Source organism: Panthera pardus, unplaced genomic scaffold, assembly GCF_024362965.1.
Source record: "Panthera pardus isolate Hobbes unplaced genomic scaffold, ASM2436296v1 HiC_scaffold_7, whole genome shotgun sequence".
NCBI lineage: Eukaryota > Metazoa > Chordata > Mammalia > Carnivora > Felidae > Panthera > Panthera pardus.
The window spans coordinates 48,764,934-48,790,020 of NW_026527002.1; the positions used below are offsets into that span (position 1 = coordinate 48,764,934).

The 25,087-nt window shown below is 35.9% G+C and overlaps 1 protein-coding gene across 36 annotated transcripts in view; it reads left to right on the forward strand.

Moving 5' to 3' along the window:
• The window catches only part of RIMS2 (regulating synaptic membrane exocytosis 2), a 601,231-nt gene that overhangs the window by 86,252 nt on the left and 489,892 nt on the right, over nucleotides 1–25,087 (forward strand). For 23 of the 36 annotated variants that reach the window (XM_053896431.1, XM_053896433.1, XM_053896465.1 and 20 more), the window contains exons 2-3: nucleotides 5,463–5,495; nucleotides 5,896–5,982. The exons of the other annotated variants lie outside the window; for them this stretch is intronic. In XM_053896431.1, coding sequence (XP_053752406.1) covers nucleotides 5,463–5,495; nucleotides 5,896–5,982 — 120 coding nt within the window. The remainder of the gene's footprint in view (nucleotides 1–5,462; nucleotides 5,496–5,895; nucleotides 5,983–25,087) is intronic. 36 annotated transcript variants of the gene reach the window in all.

The window sequence follows — 25,087 nt, forward strand, 5'->3', positions numbered from 1 at the left end:
GTGCTCTCTATTTTGTTTTGTTGGTCTATGTCTGTCTTTATGCCAGTACTGATTATCTATAGCTGTGTAGTAAGTTTTGAAATCAAGATGCGTGAGTCATCCAGCTTTGTCTCTCTCTCTCTCTCTCTCTCTCTCTCTCTCTCTCTCTCCCTCCCCCTCCTTTCCTTCAAGATTATTTTGGCTATTCAGGAATTCAGATTCCATATGAATTTAGGATGGGTTTTTTTGTTTCTATAAAAAACATTAGGTTTTGATAGAGATTTTATTGAATGTATACATTGCTACAGTAGCATTTGAATATTAGTCTGTAGTTTGAATCCCTGTAGTGAATTTTTTTTTGTCAGTTATTGTACTTTAATCTCCAGAATTCCTTTTTCACTTGTTTTAGGTTTTCTGTCTCTTAATTGATATTTCCATTTTGTTCACACATTTCACACATTTTCTTGACTTTTCCCACCTTCCTTTAGTTCTTTGAGCATCTTTAAGATGGTTGTTTTCAGGTCTTTGTCTTGTAGATCTGCTGTCAGATCTTTTTCAGAGACAGTTTCTGTTTATCCTTTTTTTCTTTGAATGGGTAATACTTTTCTGTTGGTCTACATCCCTTATGATTTCTTTTTAATTGCAAATTGGACATTTGAATAGAATAATGTGGTACTCTGGGGTTCAGATTTTTCCCTCTTCACTAGATTTTGTTGTTTTCTGTTAGTGTTTTCTTTTATTGTGTTTTTTTGTTTGTTTGTTTGTAGGCTGTTTCTGTGCTGAGGATTATCCTGTCTTATAAATTTAAGGTCTTTGCTAAGCCCATGCTTTCACTGGGCATGTGTAGTGACTTTACTTTCTCCCATAAATGCAGTTGCTTTTGAATGTTTCAGTCTTTAATGTCTGGCTCCCAAAGGAAGAAAAATGGAACAATAGAGAGAGGAATATATGTTAGCCACTTAAATATCCTGGAAATCGCCTTAGGCAGAGGGCAAGGGCTTCAACCATATGAAAAGTTGGGACACCAATAGCCACCCACCTTTTCGTCTGCACCTCTGAGATAAGAAGCGGTCAGTAGTCCACCATCTGAGCACAGAGAACAGAGTCCTTTTTACCTACCCTTGCTCCTGGAAGCTGTGTACACATTGCTTTAGGAATGAGTGCACGGCCACATGCCGTGGGTCTGGCAGGTGGGGAATGGGTGGCTGATACTATGCTAAGAGCTCGAGTTGACCAAAATTAACTGCAGTGTGTAGTTAAGACTTCTCCTGAAATGGAAAGCCTTCATTGGACTCCAGATTTCCAAAATTGTTACACAAGACAAATTTTACCATTGTTGTCCAAGTAGGGAGACAGAGTTCTATTGCTTTCTACTCCATCATCTTCCCAGAATCTTCTCCTCTGTTGTGCTTATTTGTATTTTCTTTTCCTTACTTCCTTTCCCTTGTGTTTCCCTAGAGACTTTTAACTAAATAGTGTCTAAAGCTTGTATAGTAAAACATTGGATTCCAAGTAGTTTGTTCTGTGAGTGTTCCAAAAGGGGAGCAAACATAATCTAATAAATTTTAACTTGTTAAATGAGTGACGTCTTGCAATACGGGTAGTATTTGCTGAACATCACATGATCGCAACTGAGCCAATGGTTCTTGAAATTCGCTTTGATGTGTGACTTCTTTGGATTACAAACGTGAATCTGGAACAAATTATGCTCACAAACTAGGGTTTTACTTTAGTTCTTTTAGTTGTAATCTCCTGTCATTATTCAGGAACTCTATTGATTTGGTGGTAAGGTGTTGACATATGAGAAGCATTCAGTAGTCTCTGTCTTTTGGTGATCCTGAGTTGATATTTCTCTTTCCCCATGTTGAAGGTTAGAGGGGATATAGTTTGGTGTTTTTTTGTTTTTTTTTTTTTTTTTCTCCCACATCAAAGTCTAGAGGAGGTAATTGTCTTTCTCAAGCTTGTTTGGTTTTGGTAGAACTCCAATTGTTTAGACTTTGGTAAAATATTTTCCCTTGAGTTTAGGATTGTTAAGGAAGTAGAGAAATCTGGGAATATTTCATAATCGTTACTTTTCCCTTCTCTTGCTGGAGGTAAGAGGAGAGTTTTCTTTGATTTTCACAGTGAGCAACTGGTAGGGCTTCTGGAGATAATATTTATTGAATTGTGGTGGCACAACTAAGGCGGGGACCCCTTGGAATTTTATTTTATTTTTTTAAATTTTTTTTTTCAACGTGTTTTATTTATTTTTGGGACAGAGAGAGACAGAGCATGAACGGGGGAGGGGCAGAGAGAGAGAGGGAGACACAGAATCGGAAACAGGCTCCAGGCTCCGAGCCATCAGCCCAGAGCCCGACGCAGGGCTCGAACTCACGGACCGCGAGATCGTGACCTGGCTGAAGTCGGACGCTCAACCGACTGTGCCACCTAGGCGCCCCTGGAATTTTAAACTATCAGTCCAGTCCACATTGAGTCTCTAGTAATTGGTCAATTAAAAGTGTTTCTACAGATGCTAGCTTCAGGTGTGGGCTTCTGCCCCTTGGCTTGTACTCTTGGTAAAATGTGATACTCTGGATCCGTGTGTCTGTTTCCCTAGTTTTCAGGGCAGCAATTTGTTCAGTGACCTAAATTCTTTGATAGATCTAAGAAGAATTGTTGATTTTCAGTTTTGTTCAGCTCTTTGCTTGTTGTAAGGATGGGAGTGATGATTTCCAAGCTCTTTGTGTCTCAGACTGGAATCTGGAAGCTGCTCATACACACTTTGAAATGAAGGAATGTGGGTAAATTCCGACATTTCAAGACATTTTTCAAATTCAGACATTTTTAAAGACAGGATAAAAATAAAAATTTTTAACATAGTGTTTTATTAATTTCGGGTGTACAGTATAGCGATTCACCAATTCCATACAACACTCCCCTTGCCTCTGGTAACCATCAGTTCTCTTATAATTAAGAATCTGTTTCTTTTTAAGTTTTACTTTTAATTCCAGCTAGTTAGTATAGTGTTATATTAGTTTCAAGTATACAATATAGTAATTCAACAATTCCATACATCACCCGATGCTCACCACAACAAGTGCACTCCTTAATCCCCATCACCTATTTAACCCATGCTCCCACCCTCCTCCCCCCTGCTAACCATCAGTTTGTTCTCTACAAGTAAGAGTTTGTTTCTTGGTTTGTCTCTCTCTCTCTTTCTTTCTACATTGCTCATTTGTCTTGTTTCTTAAATTCCACATGTGAGTGAAATCATATGGAATTCATCTTTCTCTGATTGGCTTATTTTGCTTAACATTATACTCACCAGCTCCATCCATGTATTGCAAATGGCACAATTTTATTCTTTTTTATGGCTGAATAATACTCCATTATATATGTGTATATATACACATACACACCACATCTTCTTTATCCATTCATCTGTTGATGGACACTTGGGTTGCTTCCAAAATTTGGCTATTGTAGATAATGCTGCTGTAAACATCAGGGTGCATATATCCCTTTTAATTAGTGTTTTTGTATTTTTTTGGCAAATACCCAGTAGTGTGACTGCTAGATTGTAGGGTAGTTCTATTTTTAATTTTTGAGGAACCTCCATACTGTTCTCCAGAGTTTGCATTCCCACCAACAGTGCACGAGTGTTCCTTTTTCTCCACATCCTCGCCACACCTGTTGTTTCTTGTGTTGTTGATTATAGCCATTCAGACAGGTGTGACATTGTAGTTTTGACTTGTATTTCCCTGAGAGCAAGTGATGATGAACATCTTTTCATGTGTATATTGGCCACCTGACAGGATAAATCTTTATACTGCCTTATTATGATACACATTTTATTTGGAAAGCTGATGCAAATGTTTGTATATTTCATATGTAGATATTTTACAAAGCCCAGAAATAATTCCTAAATTGGTAATTAAAATTTTTGTCTGTTAATTTTTTAAGATCTTGAAATTAGGAACTGATTGGTAGATTAATATCCATTTGCTTGTGATGAAAACTTTTGTCAGTAATTAAAAGCAACATGATTCCTTGCAGAGATCACCGAGGAATTCTTTAACAATATTTTTCTCATTTACATATTTATCTATTTAAATATTTATTTTTTTTATATACATATCGTTTGGTGAAGGGTAATCTTGCATTGTTCTCCAGTATGATGAGCTGATCTGGTAACCTTTCTTTGGGACCTATTTTGTTCTAAAATGTTAAGAGATTTTTACCTTATTCTCCAGGAAATATAATAAGTTTTCTAGACAGAATCCAGGGTCACTATAAGTTTTTTGTGTTTGCTTGTTAATATGATAGTTGGTGTTAAATACAATCTTTTATTATTAATCCATTTTATGACTATAGTTAAATACTAAATGATGTGGCTTTAGCTCTAGGATAAAACTATTATACTTTTTTGAAGTTTTTGCAGAGAACATAGGAGATTCCCTTGTGGTTTAATATAGAGATATATAATTAACAATTATATTTATTCTTTGGGACACAAAAATGTATAAGGGTATACCTTTTCATTTATTGCTTATATCATTATAAATAGGAACACACTGGAAAAGAAAATCCATTTGATCTAAAAATAATTTAATGCACAGTGTTACTATAATTTCCTTATGGAAGTCCTAGATTTTAGTAACCAATTTCAGTTACCAATTCTTAGCCTTTCTTTGGGAAGGGAAAAGCTAACGAACTGGTCACCAAGTCATAGGTTTAGGACATAGGTCATAGGTTTAGTCATAGGTCTAGGACCAGTTTTAGGTAAAGTGCGGGAAGCCAGATTTCAGAGGAATCTACTACCCTTGGGTCTGATCTTTCTCTGCCTTTTAAGTATCCAGTGCTATTTCAGTGAAGCACTGAGTTGATTATAGTTTAAATGCATTTTTAGTCTGCTATCTTATATGAATAATTTACTGTAGCTTATAAATATTTAAAATTTAATATACATAGTTAGTAGCCGTTTTTAGTTAGATTGGATACCTAACCCCCAACCTTTTTATCTGCTCCTTTAAGCAGTAATTAAATTCATTTGGAAGGCTTTTAAAATACATTTATAAAGTTATAGATTTTATTTAAAATATGCTTTTACTTCAATTTATATTAAGGAAGAAATTTAAAAAATAAAGAGGAAATCTATTTATCTTCAGTAAACCAAATGTAACTGTGTTTAAAATGGTGCTTTAAAATAAGTATTTTAAAAGCGTCAGTATCAGTATTAATAAAAATATTCAGAGAACTTGAGTCCTAAATCATGGACTCATTAAAGCAGTGGTAGAGTTTTAATATCAGTCCTCTATTACGCACAGGTGATTCAACTCTTTCTTTTGTGTCAGCTTCGTTGACATGTATAATTCCAATATGTAGCAAAGCACTAACCTTTTGTGTGTAACAAACCTCATTTTTCATTTTTATATGACCACAAATTGTAGATAGAAGTTTCTTCTTAGTACAGTGCACTCAGTTGTGCAAACTTATCTTTTTAGGGTCAAAGAAGAGCCCAAACCACAACCGACGCAGTAAGTAAATGTATTCAGAGTGCAGTAGGCTTGATTTCTGTACCTTTGCCGTATTCTGCTTCCCGCACCTTGGATGGTATTAGCTTACCCTAATACTGGATAGGCTGCAGCTAGTGTGTCCTCTGCTTTCTGACTCTCTGGCTTGTAAGAGAGCTGCCTGCAGCTTCTTACTTCATCCACATTTTGACCGGATGTAGTTTTTTGCTGCCTGCTTGTGGACTGGTTAAGTGTTCCAACTTAATTTCCCTACATCTGACTGCCTGGATGATAACTGGAGCTCCCATTTCCATTGGCTGTAGCTTTTGTGCCTGTGTATTTTTATTAGTGTGGATAAGAAAACATTTGACCTACCTTGTTATTCATTTGGTTATTCAGTCACATTATTTGCTTATTTAAACAGGTGGTTTCCCTTTAGTGGGATCACTGAACTGGTAAATAACGTTCTTCAGCCCCAGCAAAAACAGCAAAATGAAAAGGAGCCCCAGACGTAAGTAAGCTGATCTGTACAGACTCAATATTCTCTCTGATAGCATAGCATACTGAAGAGTATGTGTTAAAATGCTGCCCTTGGAATATTCCTCCTCAGAAACGAAAATTGTTAGGGTATGAGTTTGACACGTTCACCTTTAATTATCCCATGGAAATCTAAAAAGAAAACAAGACAGTTTATAGGGTAGTAAAAACGAAGAGAGGCAATTCTCCCCTCAGTTTTAGTATAAATAATGTAAACTGTATTTGTCCAGTAAAACGTCTTTCTTCCAGTAAAACATCTTTCTCCAATTATGCAATATAGTATAAGGTGTGTTTCTTTCAAAAATAACTCAGAGGACATTAAGAAGTATTAACCCCCAAATTCAGCCTTTGGTCAAATAGTTTTGGAAAGGTTCTTTTTAAAAAAGGTCAAGGAGTTTTCTTTATTGTAATACTTCTCAGTGTCTAAATGTTCTCCAAAGGGTGTTAGAACATACAGTGTTGACATCTTTGACCACTGAATTCTGTTTTCACTGAACATTTCATTACGTTATCAACATACTTTGGGAAGTGCAGCAATTTATTCTCACGTTGACCTGAAACATTAAAAACAAGGTCAGGTCCATTTATTTTAGTTGTTAGTAGAATAGAAAACATTCTTTAAAAAATTGTTCACGCATGCCTTTTCAACTTTGTGCAAGTAATATTATTTATACTGGCAAGTGGAAGTAACTTTGAGAATGTGAGAACGACATATATTTAATTAAGTTCCAATCTCTCCATGGTAATTGCCATCTTACTGAGACGTGCTCTTACACTTAGCCTCTGTGCTTTTTTAAAGTGGGAGTTATGTTTACGAAGAAGATGGTTTGGTTGCAGCAATGGGCAGACTGACAAGTGACATGAACTCTAGGAGAAGATGACATGTCTATTAGGAGCCCTAAGATGAAATATTCTGAGACGTTCATGTTTGCCTTTAATGCAAACTGGAGGATAAATGTCTTCTTGTCTTGTTCTGGATGAGGGTAATCCCCTCATTCATTTTATATGACCTCAGATGCATTTTATTTAAAATTTTGTCAGTGTTTTAGTTTCAACCGACCTAAGGTTATGTTGCAGTATACTACTTCTAATAGTTTACAGTAGTTCCCCTCACCCGTTTCTGCAGGTATGTTCCAAGACCCCCAGTGGATGTCTGAAATTGCGGATGGCACATAAACCCTAAATTTACTGGGTTTTTTTCCTATACATACACACCTATGGTAAAGTTTAATTTATACATTGGGCACAGTAAGAGATAAACAGCAATAACTACTCACAAAATAGAACAATTATAACAATATGCTGTAATAAAATTTATGTAAATGTGGATTCTCTCTCTCAAAGTATCTTGTACAATACTGTTCTTGTGATGATGTGAGTTGATAAAATGTATACATGATGAGATAACATGAGGTGAAGGATATAGGCCCTGTGACATAGGACTGTTGACTTTGAGGATACATCAGAAGGATCCATGGGGCGCCTGGGTGGCTCAGTCGGTTGAGCGTCCGACTTCGGCTCGGGTCACGATCTCACGGTCCGTGAGTTCGAGCCCCGCGTGGGGCTCTGGGCTGATGGCTCAGAGCCTGGAGCCTGCTTCCGATTCTGTGTCTCCCTCTCTCTCTGCCCCTCCCCCGTTCATGCTCTGTCTCTCTCTGTCTCAAAAATAAATAAAAAAACGTTAAAAAAAAAAAAAAAAGAAGGATCCTCTGCTTCCAGACCACAGTCGACTGTGGGTAACTGAAACCACGGAAAGAGAGACTGAGGATAAGGGGGTAAACTACTGTATATGTAGGTCTAAATTTGGAACTATTGCTGTATTTAATCTAGGTGAAATCAAGACCTGTGTTTGTCTTGACTACTCTTTTATCTTTGGAATCTAGCAGAATGCCTTATCTGTAGCAGGAACTCAGTAAACATTTCTTCATAACTGATTTTTACATGTTTTGTCTTTTATGACATAAGAATACTGTGTTACAAGGAATAGCAATGAATTTAGGAAACTGTTTTCTAATCAAAAGTTGCATTAAAATGACATATGTCATTATTTTGCTGATTTTCTCTAAGGTACTGAAACATCATAAAATAGTAAAATTACTATCAAAATATACTTAGATCCAAATGTGCTTCAGTATTAAATTGCTTCAGTTATGTATCTTATTTGTGAGTTTCAGAAAGTAATCAGGATTAAGTTATATTATTTAGTAGATTACACTGGGCATTCAACAAAATATTTGGTCATAACTTTAAACAGTGATCTCTGATTATTGAAATAAAGTGACATTTGATTGGCATAAACAAAGATGAAGTCAAACCTAAAAAGACATAGCTTTACTTCAGTAATAAATATAATTGCATTTGCTTTGAGTTTTTAGATAGGAAGATGGTAGGAGAAAAGACTTGCACTTTTGGATGTTTTAAAATTTAATTCTTGATTTTAGGCATTATTTCCATTAAAGTATCTTGGGCAACTAATTCTTCTTACGGATCTGTGATTTATGCCGTTTTAAAAATTCAGAATCAGTAGATTCTCTCAATAGTTACCTTCCTCATCTTACACTTCTGTTATGCTGAAGAATTTTGGTATATAATTTTCCAGAAGCTTTCCTTTTACCTTTCTGATCCATAGACCAGGATTACTTGTGAATCTTCTCTTCTAATTCATCTTCCCGAGTTCTAAGACTTCTTTCTGAGTCATCTAATTTTTTTCTCTCTTTGGCTACCATTTGAATGGGACAACTTCCTGTCCGCTTACTTTGTATTCATTCATCCTTAAAATTATTTCTAAGAGCTGAATTCCAGGTATTCATTTAATACATAAAAAGTAGGACTTATGTTTCTTCATACTCCATATACACATCTTCATAGTAGAATAAGTAAGTAGATATTTTATCAGATAGTATTAAACATCTGATAATTTTTGAACAGTAATTTCATTTTTATGAATTTATAGAAGTCTCATTTTGTGGTCATTCAAAGCTATAATAATGTAAGTTTCTTGAAGTCTGTGTTTTTGGAGTTTATTTTGTAGTTCTTTAATATAACAGGAAGACTTACTAATTTTGATATGGGTAATTCATGTGAAATTGTAGGTATAACTAGAACAGTGTGTCCAACTCTGACTTTCAATCAGTTTTAAGGCATAGAAAGTCAATTGAGCCATGTTTCAGGTGTCATTCCATTCAGCCTTTGCGGAAATTCCTTATTATACAAATTAAATAATTTTAATTTTACTTTCTCTTTTTTTCACTATTTTTTTTTCGCATCAGCATCAAAATGAGGGAAAATTTCTATAAAGGCAATATAATGTCGGTTGTATGTAAAGTGTAAAACAAGTCCCTGAGTAATGAAGGATGGGCCTAGTAGGAAAGAAAAATGTTAAATTCTTTGTAATGCAACTGTTAATGTAACTTTTTGTTCCCAATATCTACCATAATATCAAATTGAGTTAGAAAGTTTTAAAATACAGATTAATCAAACTGATCAATTGGATCAGTTTGTTTTGAATTTTCATGTAATAACAATTTTATTCATGTTGTGACATACTAATAAATATACCTCGGAAATAGGAAAATCTAAAATTTTAGTCATTTGAATCAAACAGCCATTTAATATTGTACTTCTCTTTGATTATGAAGTCTTTTAATAGGAAACAGTGCTAAGAGGAGGAGTGTTTTAAGCACAGGGAACATCCTATGTGAACATTTTTAAGTAGCAAAGGATTCGAGGGACAAGGAGGACCAGTGTGGCTGTAATTCAGCGGGCAAGATGGAGTGTAGTGGGAGACGAGGTTCCAGAGGTAGGACTCAGAGAAGGCAGTGTTTTTATAGAGAATAATAGAGTTTGGATCTGTGTCAGTATAAAAGAAAAATAATTGGAAACTTTAAAACATGGGTGTGACATGATTTACTTTGTGTACAAAGATCAGTCTGGCTGCTCTATGGCTAGAGTGACTGAGAATAGAAGTGGACCGAGCAGTGAGGAAGCTTTTCTGAAAGACTTGTAGGAATTATGATGACTCGCACTAGGCTGATTACGGTGAAAATGAAGAGGAGTGGAATGGGGATACATCATTAGTGTCATAGGTATGGAGGAAGTTAGTAAGGAAGAGAAAAGAGCCAAGGAGCCTGATTTCTGATTGGAGGAACTAATTGGGTGGTGATGCCATTCACTGTGATCAAGAAGGGGAAAGGACAAACAGGTTAGCACTAGCCACAGGAACTTAAGTTTTAAACTTTTTTATGTTTAAGATGCCATAAGTTGGCTTGTTTTGAAGGAGAATTTGGATTGACTGGAGTTATAACTTTTGCTGTTGTCCGCGTGGTACATAAAGCTAAAAGAATAGAGAAGAGAACTTAGAGAGTGTGTGAGTGTGTGAAGAAGAGCAGATAAGAAGGTCCATGATTGAGCCCTGAAGAATTCTCACACTGTGCAGATTACTGGGAATCCAGAGATAAAAGGACTATGGTTTCTGCTCTCACAAATAGTTCTCATTCAAGCGGGAAAAAGACATGCTGGTAAACAATGAAAATCAATATTGTGGAGATTTCTGGTTTCCTCTTTGACATGTAAAGAGTTTGGAAGTTGTTACTGTCATCCTCACAACAAGAAAAAGCTGAACAAATTGAAAATCAACAACTCAAGATCTATCGTATAATTGAGATCACAGGGCAAATCAGTGCCCTGCCATGTGGAGGGAGAGGCAAATAAAGAACCACAGCTTACTGGGAGCAGAAACTATTGGAACTAGGATCTGGTAGGAAAACTTAAACTATTAACTGATCAACTATTGAAGGCTGGGTGTGGACTGACTTAAGAGTTACAAATTCCTGGGAGCCCAGCCGTAAGGGAACACCCTTCCCAACCTCCCCAATTTTGTGAGTTTTTAAAAAAAAATTTTTTATGTCTGTTTATTTTTGAGAAAGAGAGAAAGAGCGAGAGAGAGAGAGGCAGAGAGGGAGACACAATCCGAGGCAGGTGCCAGGGTCTGAGCTGTCAGCACAGAGCCCGACACGGAGCTCTAACTCACGAACTGTGAGATCATGACCTGAGCTGAAATCGGATGCTTAACCAACTAAGCCACCCAGGTACCCCTCTAATTTTGTGAGTTGTACCTCTAGGAACCTCACCAGGTTCTCAAGGGGAAGATCAGTGAACAGTTCTGTCACACTTTCAGCAGGGAGGAGGGTAAAAGTAACCATTTTGAAATACTCCAAGAGCTTTTTGTTCTCAAGGGAACCTAGCCAATGTGAGAGAAGGGAAATGCCCGACTACAGCCCTCTCTAGCCGTCCCACCTCACTGAAAGGGGAAAAGAAACTCAGAAGCACTTGTGAAGGTCATAGCCCAGGATACAGGCCCACTAAAAGACTCACATTTATAGGATTATAGAAGAACACTTCTCTTTAAAGTGGCATTTCAGGGATCCAGGCTGCTTCTGTGTTCTTGATAAGCCAACTGGAACATTTAGCCAGTGGAGGAAGAGAGAGAATGGGGAGAATGGAGAATGGAGAATGGAGAACTTATTCTTACCTACATAAGACTGGTCACTTTTGCTCACAGCTTGTTCCCAGAACTTGTCACAAGGCACTTAACAAACTGCAAGGGAGTCTAGAAAGACTCTCCATGTGGTCATGAAGAGAGGTATCTCTATAATATGAACAGTAGTACATCTACTGTTAGTTCGTTTGATTTTCATTTATTGCAATGAGATGGAAATTTCAGGTTGCCAAAAGGTAAAGATTTGCTACTAAACAAGGATAACTACAATTTTAGTCCCCACTCTTGGTAATGTTGATTCTGTTGTAGCTGATGAAATGACTTGGGATCAAGGTCTAATTTTTATGAGACTGAAGGTTAGGGTTAATAATATGACAGAGACTCAAATACATAAATGTCTAGAAGGAAGGAACATCTATGAAATTTTATCAGTGGGATTACAGGGAGATTTTTGCATTTTCTTAGGTGGCAATGAAAGACTAAAGGAGATTAAAAATGTGATAACAATGAAAATATATATGAAAGCATATTGAGAAAACTTTAGTTGATCAGTAGAGTACCAAAGCGTAATAATAACTAAGATAAACAGTAAAAAAAAAAATTTAAAAAGGAGGAGTAGAAATATCAGAAAATCATCCTTTTCTTTTTGGATGTAAGCTATCTATTTTAGTTAGTCATCTGCCTCATGCAAGAGTCCATTGCAGAGATCATTTGCTTCTGGAGGATCCTTAAGATCCTCTTATTTAAGATCCCCTGATGGAGCAGATTTCCAATAGTCCAGGCAAAATTATTTATGTCTTTTTAGGTGCAAAGCATGAATCCAAGGATCAGCATTTTGAAGCGCTAATTGTTAACATGGCATGTTACAGTCTTCAAGACTGCAGGGTAGTTTTTCTTTCCCGTCTCTTCCAGAAGACTAAATCTCTAGATTTCAGGTCATAGAGAGTACCTTGGAAGAATGTTTAGGAGATGCTTATAACTGTTGTTGATAAGAATGAGTGTATCATGATTCTGTGATGGCTGTACTTAATCATGTTAACTTGCAATGGAGCTAGATCTAGGGTCAGAGGTGAAATTTCTAAGAGCCCTGGCATGCTATTATTAAGTCATAAGGGAGAGCTGATGACCTCAAGAAGGGTTGATTTTCTTGTTTTGAAGGCAAATGGCAATGGAAATTGAAAGGTCCTTGAGGTTATTATTAATTTAATTTTACTTTAAAAATTCCACTTGGTCTTTCTGCTTTTTCTGAAGATTGAGGATGCGATAGATAAAGATGTTTTCATGTTAGCTATGTGCTTTGTATTGGTGCTTGACTGGTCAAAGCAGTTGACCTGCAGTGGTAAGAGAGTGAATGAATTCCTGCACATGGTATGTTTCCAGGCCTAACTTAGATGTTCTTCAGTCTAGTCTAAAACTGACCACGTTGGGCGCCTGGGTGGCTCAGTTGGTTAAGCATCCGACTTCAGCTCAGGTCATGATCTCGCAGTTTGTGAGTTCGAGCCCCGTGTCAGGCTCTGTGCTGACAGCTCAGAGCCTGGAGCTTGCTTCAGATTCTGTGTCTCCCTCTCTCTCTCTGCCCCTTCCCCACTTGTGCACACACACACGTGTGCCCTATGTCTCTTAAAAATAAATAAACATTAAAAAAAATTAATAAAATAAAATTGATCACCTCAGTCATGTACCTTTGAACCGCCTTCAATTCCTTTTGGCTCAAGAAAGGGATATATAAATAAGAATTATGAATGATAGATTGCTTAATCAGAAAATGCATTTAGAGAAATTGATAAAAGTAGCAAAGTGCTTGTTGCCGCGTAAAATTTTTATTAAAACGTAACATATGTAGTGAAAAGTGTACAAACTGAAAATATGCAACTCATCGAACTGCCAGACAGCAAACATATCTGGAAATCATTACTGAGAGCAAGAAGCAGAACATCACCAGCCCTCCAGTATCTCTTTCTCATACTCCCTTCCAGGGAAGATTACTTCCCACCCCAAAGGGTCACTTCATCCTTTTATGTAGCACTACAGATCGTACAAATAATGTATGTTTTATACGAATGGGATCATGTCGTGTATATTCTGTCGGATCTGTGCCATCTGGTTCAACATAATATTTGTGAGATTCATCTAAATGATTGCATGTGGCTGTATTTCATTCATTCTCATAGTTGTATGGTGCTCTAGTATATGAATATACTACAATTTATCTACCTGTTTACTATTGATATGCATATCAATTAGGTTTTTCCAATTTTTGGTTATTATGATTAGTGCTGCTATATATATTCTGTTGCCATTATTTTTTTCCTGTTACTTTGGAGGAGAATTTTGTAGTTATTTGTGAAAATGAAGTACGTAAGCGATTTTAAAATATTTTCAAATAGCAAAGCTAAGCATTATGTCTGGGTCGTTAGTCTCTAGTGTCTTGTTTATTTATTTGGTAATGCTGTAGGTACTATTTCTTGAGTATGCCCTATTGTTTGATGTTTTGGTGCCTCTGCATCTGGCCAAGAAAGGGAGGAACAGCGCATAGGATGATATGGTCTGATTTGTATTTTATAACAAGCATTAGGGTTATAATAGTCACTTAGGGAGCTGCATAGAAGTTCAGATGAGCGAGGTGCTAAGTGACTGGGATGGCCATGTATGTGGCATATGTTTATTCTTTTATCATAAAAGGACATTAATTCTTTCTCTCGGCTGGTTAGTAATGCAGTGGCTTTCATACTTCTTTTTTTAAACTTCCATCCATAAAGAGAAATATATTTTGCACTATAACCCAGTATACACATACTACATATAAATTTTAATGCACAATAGAAACAAGATTTGCATGAAATGCTTACTTGCACTCCTTCCAATGTGCTGATCTATTTTATTAAAAAAATTGTGAGCCTTGGCCAGCTAAACTGATTTTGTGTCCTAGTACTGGGTTGTAGTCTGCAGTTTGAAAAGCACTCTTAAAAAAGTGTGTGACTACACTTAATGATAACATTCCATAACTGCATGCCATAAACTTGTAGAGGCTCTACTTTAAATTCACTCTCTGATGAAAATCAGTGTTAAAATGATGTTTATTTTAATGCTTCAGGTTTTTTTAATAAACAAGTCCTAAATTAAGGTTAGTTTCACAGATTTGGGCTTTTTTTTTTTAATGTTTATTTATTTTTGAGAAAGAGAGAGAGACAGCGTGACCAGAGGAAGGGCAGAGAGAGAGGGAGACGCAGAATCTGAAGCAGGCTCCAGGCTCTGAGCACAGAGTCCGATGCAGGGCTCGAACCCACAAGCTGTGAGATCATGACCTGAGCTGAAGTCGGACACTTAACCGACTGAGCCACCCAAGCGCCCCTCAGATTTAGGTTGTTAAAAAAAAAGCTTTATAAATATGTTTTCAATTTAAACGTTGGAATAATAATCATAGTTAAGAAGAGTGAGAATACAGTAATACTAGTTTTGTATTTGATAATTTTATTCCTTTAAGATAAAAAGGATAGACACTCAGACAATACTATAATACTAAAACATTGTACCATAGGTAATGTAGAACATGGGGGAACAGATGCTTCTTCTATAAGGAAGAGAGCCAACCAAGTTTAAGCCCAGACATAAAGAACACATAAATGAGAAGAGAGAATGGGGAAACTTTGAGCTAGGTTGTCTTCATATGTTATTTTAGTTACTCATGATAGTAACTCTGAAGTCTGTGTTAAAATCCCACTAGTCTCATACAGCTAATAGGATCTTAGACCATGTTTAGAGAAGAATCTTTATTTTTCCCTGCTGTAGATTTCCTTGAAATACTGAATTGTTCTTGCTTATTCAAAATACCTCAACTTAGTTTGGTATTTCATTGGCTCCTATTGCCCTCTATTTTGCTCACATTATAGTCTGTGCATTTAAAAACATTATTTTGAGACGGAATCTGTAGGATTCACCAACTTGTTAAAGGCATCCATTTAAAGAAGATTAAAGACCTCTATAAGATACTCTCGTGTTTCACATGTTGTTTCAGAAGAAAAGTAAATTAATATGGTGCCTAAGAAGGCACATATTAATTACCTAGTGTGTGTCACAATCACAGTGTTGGGCAAAAGATGAATGGTCCTTGACAGATTGTATACATAAGAATAATTACAATAAAATCTATTGTTCAGAAGTGCAACCTCAAGGTGGATGTTTGACTCTGCCTCGTGGTGGGGATCAGACAGGATGGCTGAAATCTGAGCTAGGTCTTGAATATTGAAAGAGTGTAGTAAGTTAAAAAAAAAAAAAGTAAATTTTATTCTGTTTGATGGAACAGCATCTGCAAAGGTGTGAAAGAGCAGGATGTGCTTGGAGAACTGAAGGAGAACATTATTGTTCTAATGTAAATGTTAGAATTATTATTCAGATATCTTGGTTGCCACCAAGATAGATAGCAATTGTGTTACTGTATCATGACGTAGTTCCAGGTTTACGGTTATCTGCATCAATCTGAGATTAACTGTGATATACTTAGCACAAACTGTAAAACATGTAAATAATGGGGTCAGAGTTTCTTTTTCCGTTTATTATTATTTTTTAGGTAATGAGCAAATGGTGTTTTACTCAGGAGCAGTGTATAAAAGTGTTTTACTTCCTAATGTCTTTTTCGAAGAAGTACTTTATTTTGGTTAGGCAGAAAGAAGTTGAAGGTGGAATATTTATAGTGGTCTTAAAATGTTTCTTCTATTTGTCATTTTTTCCCCAGAATCGAATTTGTTGAATACTTTTGTTTAAGATACAAATTTCAGAGAAGCAACAAAATGCACCTTCCCCTCGGCATCAGAAAGGGGAATCTTCATATTGAAGATGAATCATTTCCTAATGTCAATAATAAGCTATGAGTGTACTTTTACTTCTTTTAAACCTCAGTTTGTAACATCGAGGTGATTTCACTTGGGAATGAAATAATCATTTCAATTCCAAAGATTCTATATCTGGCGATTATATAAAAGGTTTTTCTTTTCTTTTTTTTTTTTTTGAGAAATGGACTTTCTGAATTTCATTGTCTTTTGGATATTGGTTATCATGAAACACAAAAACAAAGTCATGTATTAAAGATACATATTAAATATAAAGAATTATTATCTAAAGAACTTCATTTAAATTTTAATATAAAGAGTATTTCAATGTGGGTTTACGTGTGTGTATGCAATTGTTACAAATTGTTTTGGAGAAGTGTTTTTAGCATACAAGGAATGGGCCAAATATCTGATTCATTCGAGATAGTTTTATGATATTTCTCATCTGTGTCTTACTGATTTCTATAACTTGTAATGTGACAAACTAAGTTGAATATCAGATAATATGGGGAATAATTCTTAGCAAGGAAGTCAAGATATTCTCGCCCAGGCTGCCTCTCTGGCATCTCCCACTATATTTCTCTTCCCCTTCTTTTCTCATACACACTTTATGCCAAATGACAATACTCTCAACTTCCTGAATTCTCCATCTGTTTTCATGCTTTGCATATGAAATACTAAAGATTGAATCAGTCTTCATTTTCTGCCTATCACAATTTTGCATATCCTTAAAGTCCAGGATGTGTAGGATTTTTAAAAACTGAAACATCTGTGACGTCATAGAAGTCTTCTATGAAGTCATGCCAACACCATCCACAATTAATGGCTTTTTCTTTGTGTTGCAAAACCATTTTTCTTACATATTTATTTAGTATATGTTTCATTTTTCCTTGTGTTATAGTTTATTGATATTCATCTTAGGTCTATACTTGTTCATATATGTCTTTCTTACTGATGACAAGATTGGCTTATATTCAACTTTAAATTTTTGCTCCATCACTTATAAAATAGGGTACACATAGTACACATTTGTGTATTCATTGTTAATTCAGCATTTGTAAATATTTATTGAGGACGTGGCTATGGGCCATGGATCATGCTTCTCAGTGGGATAGAATGGACAGCAGAAACAGACAAAATAATCCTCACAAATTATATTTTCTAATTAGAGAGATAGGCATTAATCAAATAATCGTATATATGAATAAAAGGAAGGATGTGGAAATGCTATAGTATACTATAGTGCTTTGAAAATACTTCATGGAGGGATTTAACATAGTCAGAGATGCTAAGGAGAAATTTTCCAAGGAAGTGCAGTGAGAATACTGAGGAATTATGGAAGTGAAGAGTACAAAGTGTCATTGTTACATTGGCCTCATGAAATTGTCGGGGAACTTTCTTTCGCTTTTCTTCTGAAACAACATATAAAACATGAGAGTACTTTATAGAAGTCCTTAATCTGGTTTTTAAATGGATGCCTTTAACAGGTTGGTGAATCCTATAGGCTCCATCTCAAAATAATGTTTTTAAATGCACAGAATGTAATGCAAGGAAAATATAGGTCAATAAAGGAGCCAATTAAATTGGGGAAAAAAACCCCATATATTTATGGACTCTTTGGGGGTAGATGAGAAGTTAAGATGAAGAAAGTTGAGTTAAAAAATTCACCTGTAAAGCCATATAGGTGATGACTGTCTTTTGAGGGCTGGCAATAAATGCACTTAATGTGTTAGTAGGAGAGAAGACACAACATTGTAAAGATGTCAAATCTCCTAAAACGAATCTATCAATGCAATGCAATTTTAGTAGAAATTCCACCAAGAGTTTCAAGAGAATTGGATTAAAGGATTAAAATATTTATGTAGAAGAAAAACATTTACAAATAGCAAAGAAAGTTTTCTAACAGAAGAGCAAAGAGGAGGATTCCTTTTGCCAGATATCAAAATGAGTTACAAAGGCCCAGGTAGTATATGTTCTGGAATATGTGACATTCCTTTACATTTGTTTTTTTTTCCCCTGAGATTATCCCGTTAGTAAAAGGAAATGGCTTTATTTTGAGTTGTTAACAATATCTGTCTTATTATGAAAGCCCAGGATTAGTTTGAACTAGAAAGTACTGCTGAGTGAAGACACATTATCCTGAAAGGACCTCAAACAAATATACTTATACCTACAGATATTACCCGATGGAATCTGTGAAAGGGGAGATAAAGAAATTAAGCGTTAGTCTAGAAATTACTGGGGGGTATGGCCTTACAATGGTTAGTGTTGGAAGTTGTGGTAAACAAACCTTTTAAAGATTAAAGAAGGAGTCATGTAAATGGTTAGCTTGTGAGGATCATGAAAACATATCTATGAGATGAGTAAGAAAACAGCAGCAGCCACAAAAACATCTGTGGCTGGTTATAAAATTATCAGGAATAGCAGGATTTCCAGGAACTGATAGATTAAAAAGTTCCAATTTTTCAAGTAACTCAGAAGTGAAGAAAATTTACTTTGGAAAACACTGAGTTCATTGAGTGGCTTTAGTGATGATGGAGACATTGATGTGGAAAATACACATGAAAATTTGGATAAAATAGGGGTGCGTGGCTGGCTCACTTATAGAGCATGAGACTTTAGATCTTGGGGTTGTGAGCTCAAGACCCATGTTGGTTGTAGAGATTACGTGAAGATAAAATCTTTAAAAAAATTTGGAAAAAAATAGTTTTATGAAGCAATAAAGTGGAAAAAGCAATATTTATAATTTGATATTGTGTACATCTTTTAAATATTTATTTGTAATAAATGTTTTAAATGAAAGTGTATCTTTGACTTTTATGTCTATATTCAGGATCTGCAAAATGTGGTGTGTGGGTCAAATCCTGCCTGCTGCCTGTTTCTGTAAATAAAGTTTTACTGGAACACAGTCATACTTACTTGTTTTTGTATTGTCTGTGGCTGCTTTCACAGCCTAAGGACAGAGCTGAGTAGTTGTGACAGAGGCCCTATAGTCCACAATACTTAAAATATATACTGTCTAGCTCTTTACAGAGAGTTTGCTGATCTCTGATCTGTATCATTGGAAAGTTATATATTTAAATTTATATTAAATTTAAATCTTTTAGACCCTTCATTGTATTTGGAGTTTGGTTCTGACAGTGTTGTTCTGGAGTAGGAACAACACAAAAATCAATGAAATAGAATACAGAGTCTGTAAATAGACCTATGCACATGTGGGAACTTAGTATATGATAGATTGCCATCACAAATAAGTGGAAGAAAGGATGGACTATTTAATGGTGCTGGGAAAATGCAATCTCTATATGGAGAAGATTGAAATTAAATTCTTGCATCATATCACATATAAAAATAAACTTCAGATCGATTAAAAGCCGAAATGTGAGAGGCAAAATTATAAAGCTATTAGAAGAAACCAGAATTTTTTTTGTGACTGACTTAGGGATAAGTAAGAATTTTTTATAGCCAGCCACTGAAACCACAAACCCTGAAGGGAGAAATTGATGTATTTGACTATATCAAAATTAAAGATTTCTGTTTAACAAAGGACATCATGTACAAAATTAACAATCATCAGACTAGGATATTTGTTTTGCCTAACTTATAAATGATTAACATATAGGTTATATAGGATCCTACTGCAAATCATCAAGGAAAATATAGGAAATCCAACAGAGTATTGGATGCAACTGGAGTAAGGATGGAGTGAATAGACAATTCATAGGAGGGGCAGTCCAGTGGCGTGAACTTTATTAGAAGTCAGAAAAACATGAATTGAAAAAAAAAAAAAACCAACAAAGCCACATCAATTTGTATCTACTAAAGCTGAAAAAATATTGTAAGTGAAATAATATCACACATTGGCACAGACAAGAAAAACTGGAACCTTCGTACCCTTCTTGCAGGTATGCTAACCGGGTTAAGCCACTTGGGAGAGCAGTTTCAAAGTATTTAGTGAACCTGAGTATGTATACCATATTCCTGCATGTATATCCCAGAGAAAACCATACTGGCTTACCTCAGAGTTATTGTGTGTTGAGTTCCAGACCACCGCAGTAAAGTGAATATCAAAATAAGCAAGTCAAATGAAATTCTTGGTTTCCAAGTGCATATGAAAGTTATGTGTGTGCTATACTGTAGTCTATAGTGTGCAGTAGCATTCTGTCTAAGAAAAAACCAATGTCTATACCTTAATTAAAAAGTACTGTCTTGTTAAAAAATGCTCTCATTACTGATTACCGATCACTGTAACAAATATAATAATAATGAAAAAGTTTGAAATATTGTGACAATTACCAAAACGACACAGAAACATTACATGAGCACATGCTGTTGGAGAAATGGTGCCAGTAGACTTGCTCGATGCAGGGCGTAAACCTTCAATTCGTAAAACATGCAATATCTGAAAAGTGCAATAAAATGAGTATTTATACAGGTATGCGTGTATATGGGTTTATGAATACATCATTACAGAAATACTGTATAGTAATGAGTTATAAAGGGCCAACTTAAAAAAATAAATGGATGAATAAAATGTGATTTATGTAAATGGAACATTATACATCCATTAAATGCATGAACTAGATACAAAAACTGTAGTGGTTAAAAGCGTGGATTCTGGAGCAACACTGAATTTGGATCTGGTTTTAATGATTTACCATCTGTGTGATCATGAGCAAAATGGATTCTCTGCAGAATGGCAATAAAAATAGGATTAATAATAATAGTACCTATCTACTTGATACACCATAAACACCATATGCATTATACAGTTTTAGATTTAAATATAAAAATGTAAAGTTAAGTGACAAACATAAGCAGAAACAAGTAAATGGCAAAATGCCATTTATGTAAATATACAAGACTGGTTATCCGATAGAAGGGAAATCACACTGGGAAAAGGAAAATAATGAATTAAAATAGAAGCCAAGCATGGATCAGTGCCATAAAGCTTATGATCAGCTATTCTGGATACCTAAGGTTTAAAAAAAGCAAAAGGAAAAAAAAAAAAAAAAAAGAAAACAAAGAGTGCATTGCAATCCATTCCAGGTGGAAGCAAGAGCATGTATAAAGTGCAAAGACCAGTAATGAGATACACAATGATAGGTCTGAAGAATGAAAGAAAGCCAGAATAGCTTTAACAGAATGAGGGTAAAGAAACAGTGCAAAACTTGAGGTTGAAAAGGGAATGTATGCCAGAATATTCAAGGCTTTGTAAGTCTTCATAAGAAGTTTTTTCTTTTCTTTCTTTCTTTCTTTCTTTCTTTCTTTCTTTCTTTCTTTCTTTCTTTCTCTTTCTTTCTTCTTTCTTTCTTTCTTTCTTTCTTTCTTTCTTTCTTTCTTTCTTTCTCTCTCTCCCTTTCTTTCTCTCTTTCTTTTTCTTTCTTTCTCTCTCTTTCTTTCTTTCTTTCTTTCTTTCTTTCTTTCTTCCTTTCTTTCTTTCTTTCTTTCTTTCTTTCTTTCACAATCAGAAGCCATTAGAGCATTTTAAACAGTATCTTTTAGGAAAGGTAATTTTTCCTGTGTGCTCAATAGATTGAGGCAGAGAAGTGTGGATGTGAGTAAACTAGCTAGGAGACCAGGTGGGTTTTGATGGTAACAAAGCCTATGGTATTGACAGGGGATATAGAGACAAGCGGAAGGATTCAAGACACATGTAGGAAGTAAAATAGAAAAAAAGTTAGTGATAAATTATGCATGTGAGGGAGAGACATCGTTCTGGAACATTTCTAGATTTCAGGCCATATAATTGAATGGTGGCACCATTTACTGAAATAGGGAACACTTGGAAGGGAATCTGGCTTGTGTAGGAAAGTTATGGGTTCAGTTTTACACCTGTTGAATTTTAGGTGGCGTTGAGACTTACAGATAAGATGTTGAGTAGGCAATTGAATTTTAAAGCTCAGAGAAGTCTGAGCTGGACATTTATGTTTATACGTAATTTGTATGTAGGTGGAAATTGAAGCCTTGGATATGGGATAAGACTGCCTAAGAAGACACCACGGAATGAAAAGAAGAGGGCCTGGATCTTGACCTTTGAAGGAAAAAGAAAATGAAAGGCCACAGATATGGGAAAACAAGCAGAGCATTATGAAAGCCAAGGGGGCAATGAACGTAGTTGAACATAATTTCAAATATTGTTGAGAACTCAGTAAGATCAAGACTAAAAATTTTGTTCACTAATTTTAGGTACAGGGAGACCATTGATAAACTTTGTGAGAATTAGTAAGCAGACCGGAAGCCAGATTGGAGTGGTTGGAGAATAATGGGGCGAGGAAGCAGAGAGAGCATTTTGCATATTTCTGAAGGGGCAGGGGGGATACGCTCTTCTTGGCAAGGAATGCAGTTGAGCTCCTGAATTTGCCTGTACCCCACCAACTCTACGTACAGTAGTTTCTCATTTTATAGGACTTGGAAGGATAAATATACAAAATCTCTCTAAATCTTCCCTTGTTACCTCAAACTGTTGTCGTGTCCTCCCTGGATTGCAGCTTATCTCTGCTCTCCCCACAGCTGCGACCACTGGATCCCATCCTGCAGCCTTAATGCTGCAGTCCTGGGATTTCTACAGTTCTCTGTAAGAGGGTTTCAAACAGAGTCCTTTAAATAGTTCTTAGGGGTACGTGATTACTAACTTTGCTCCCCATGGGTGAAATGGAGTTTCCACTTCCCTGGAGATGCTATATTTTAGCACAGTTCACTGAGGTGGACTTCTGCTTTCTTGTTCCAGTGTGTAATTTGCCTAGTACTCCAGTGCCTCTAGATCTGAAACAAAACCCCGCTCCTTCTAATTTTCCTCTTCCTTCTGCCTTCTCTTTCTCCTGGAGCGTTTACTGAGAGGAACGTCAGAGATCGTAAGCATATCAACAGGTATACAATAGAAATGTACAGCGTATCTCACACATGGAAAGATAATTTTAAGTGGCGGGAGCAACTCCGATGCAGAGCTCATCCACTGGTCCACTTAAACTCACACCTGCTCTGGCACACATTTTATGGACTTGAACTTCCTGTAGTGGTGCTTGTTTTGTGTTAGCAAAGCTTCACTTAAACTTGGTGGGAGATAATCAGGGTAAAACAGTGTATTTGAAGTTACAGGAAAAGTTAGTGAAACTGGCATTAGCTATTTAAATGTATTGACACTAGGTGTGAAAAGGAAGTGTATGTTTGTAATTAAGTAGCTAGGACGGACTCACTTATAGAGTTCTATTTTTAATTTACTTACTGACTTTAGGTTAGCACTTTGAAAGGAACTCTTATTAAAGTCAGGGTTTTTGAGGTATGATTTATTTGCAGTAAAATTCACCCCTTCAAGGTATACACTTCAGTGAATCCTGAAAAAACATAGTTAACTATCTACTACCATAAGCAAGATATAGAACGTTTCCTTCACCCCCAAGAATTCCTTGTGCCTATTTGTAGTTAGTTCTTTTGTTCTACTCCAGTCCCTGATTTCTGTCCTTATAATTTTGCCTTTTCTAGAATGTCATATAAATGAACTCTTATTGTAAAGAAGTGGGCAAACTACGGCCCGCAGGCCAAATACTGTTTTTGTGTAAGTGGTGAGTTAAGAATGGTTTTTACACCTAAAAATGATTGAAAAAATTTAAAAAAATGTTTATATATTTTTTAGAGAGAGAGAGAGAGAGAGAGAGCATGTGGGTGCTCACAAGTGCATGGGGGAGGGGCAAAGAGAGGGAGACTGAGAACCCAAGTAGACTATGCACTTTCAGACAGCACAGAGCCCGATGTGGGGCTCCAACTGATGATCCCAGAGATCCTGACCTGAGCAGAAACCAAGAGTCGGTCGCTTAACTGACTGAACCACCCAGGCATCCCGAAAAAAAATTTTTAATGATGACATTTTGTGAGTGTAAAAATTACACGAAAGTCAAATTTCATGTTTATAAATAACGTCCTTTGGGACACAGCCTTGCTCGTTCATTTACATATTGCCAATGGCTGCTTTTTGGTTCACATGTTTTGCATACTGTTGAAGAAAGACTTCAACCTAACCTATCTAAGAAGCCTTTGTTTAACCCAAGGCCACGATTTTCTTCATTGTTTTCTTCTGGAAATTTTATGGTTTTAGTCATTATATTTAGTTCCGTAATCCATTGATTGCAGTTATGTAATACGTTGAATTAATTTTTGTATAATGTGTGACATATGAGTTGAGGTTCTTTTTTTTAAGTTTTTTTTAATGTTTATTGATTTTTGAGAGAGACAGAGTGCGAGTGGGGGAGGGGCAGAGAGAGAGAGATACAGAATCCGAAGCTGGTTCCAGGCTTTGAGCTGTCAGCACGGAGCCCGATGCAGGGCTTGAACTCACAAACTGTGAGATCATGACCTGAGCCAAAGTCAGTTACTCAACTGACTGAACCACTCAGGCGACCTGAGGTTGATTTTTTTCAACACATGGATTTCCAATTGCTTTTTTTGCACATGAATTTCCTATTGCTTAGAAGATTATTCTTTCTCCATTGCCTTGACAGCCTTTTGTCTTGTTTTGTTTTGTTTTTAAATTAATGATCATTTAAGCATTGGATTGTTTTGGACTCTATTCTCTTCCATTGGTGTATGTATGTGTTTATTCTTTGCCAATACTGAATATTGACTTGATTACCTCTGGAGCTTTTAGAATAAGTCTTGACATCAGGTGGTATGAGTCTTCCAACCTTCTTTTTGAAAATATCTTGCCAATGTAGGTGTTTTGCTTTTCCATATAAATTTTAGAGTCAGCTTGTCAATTTCTT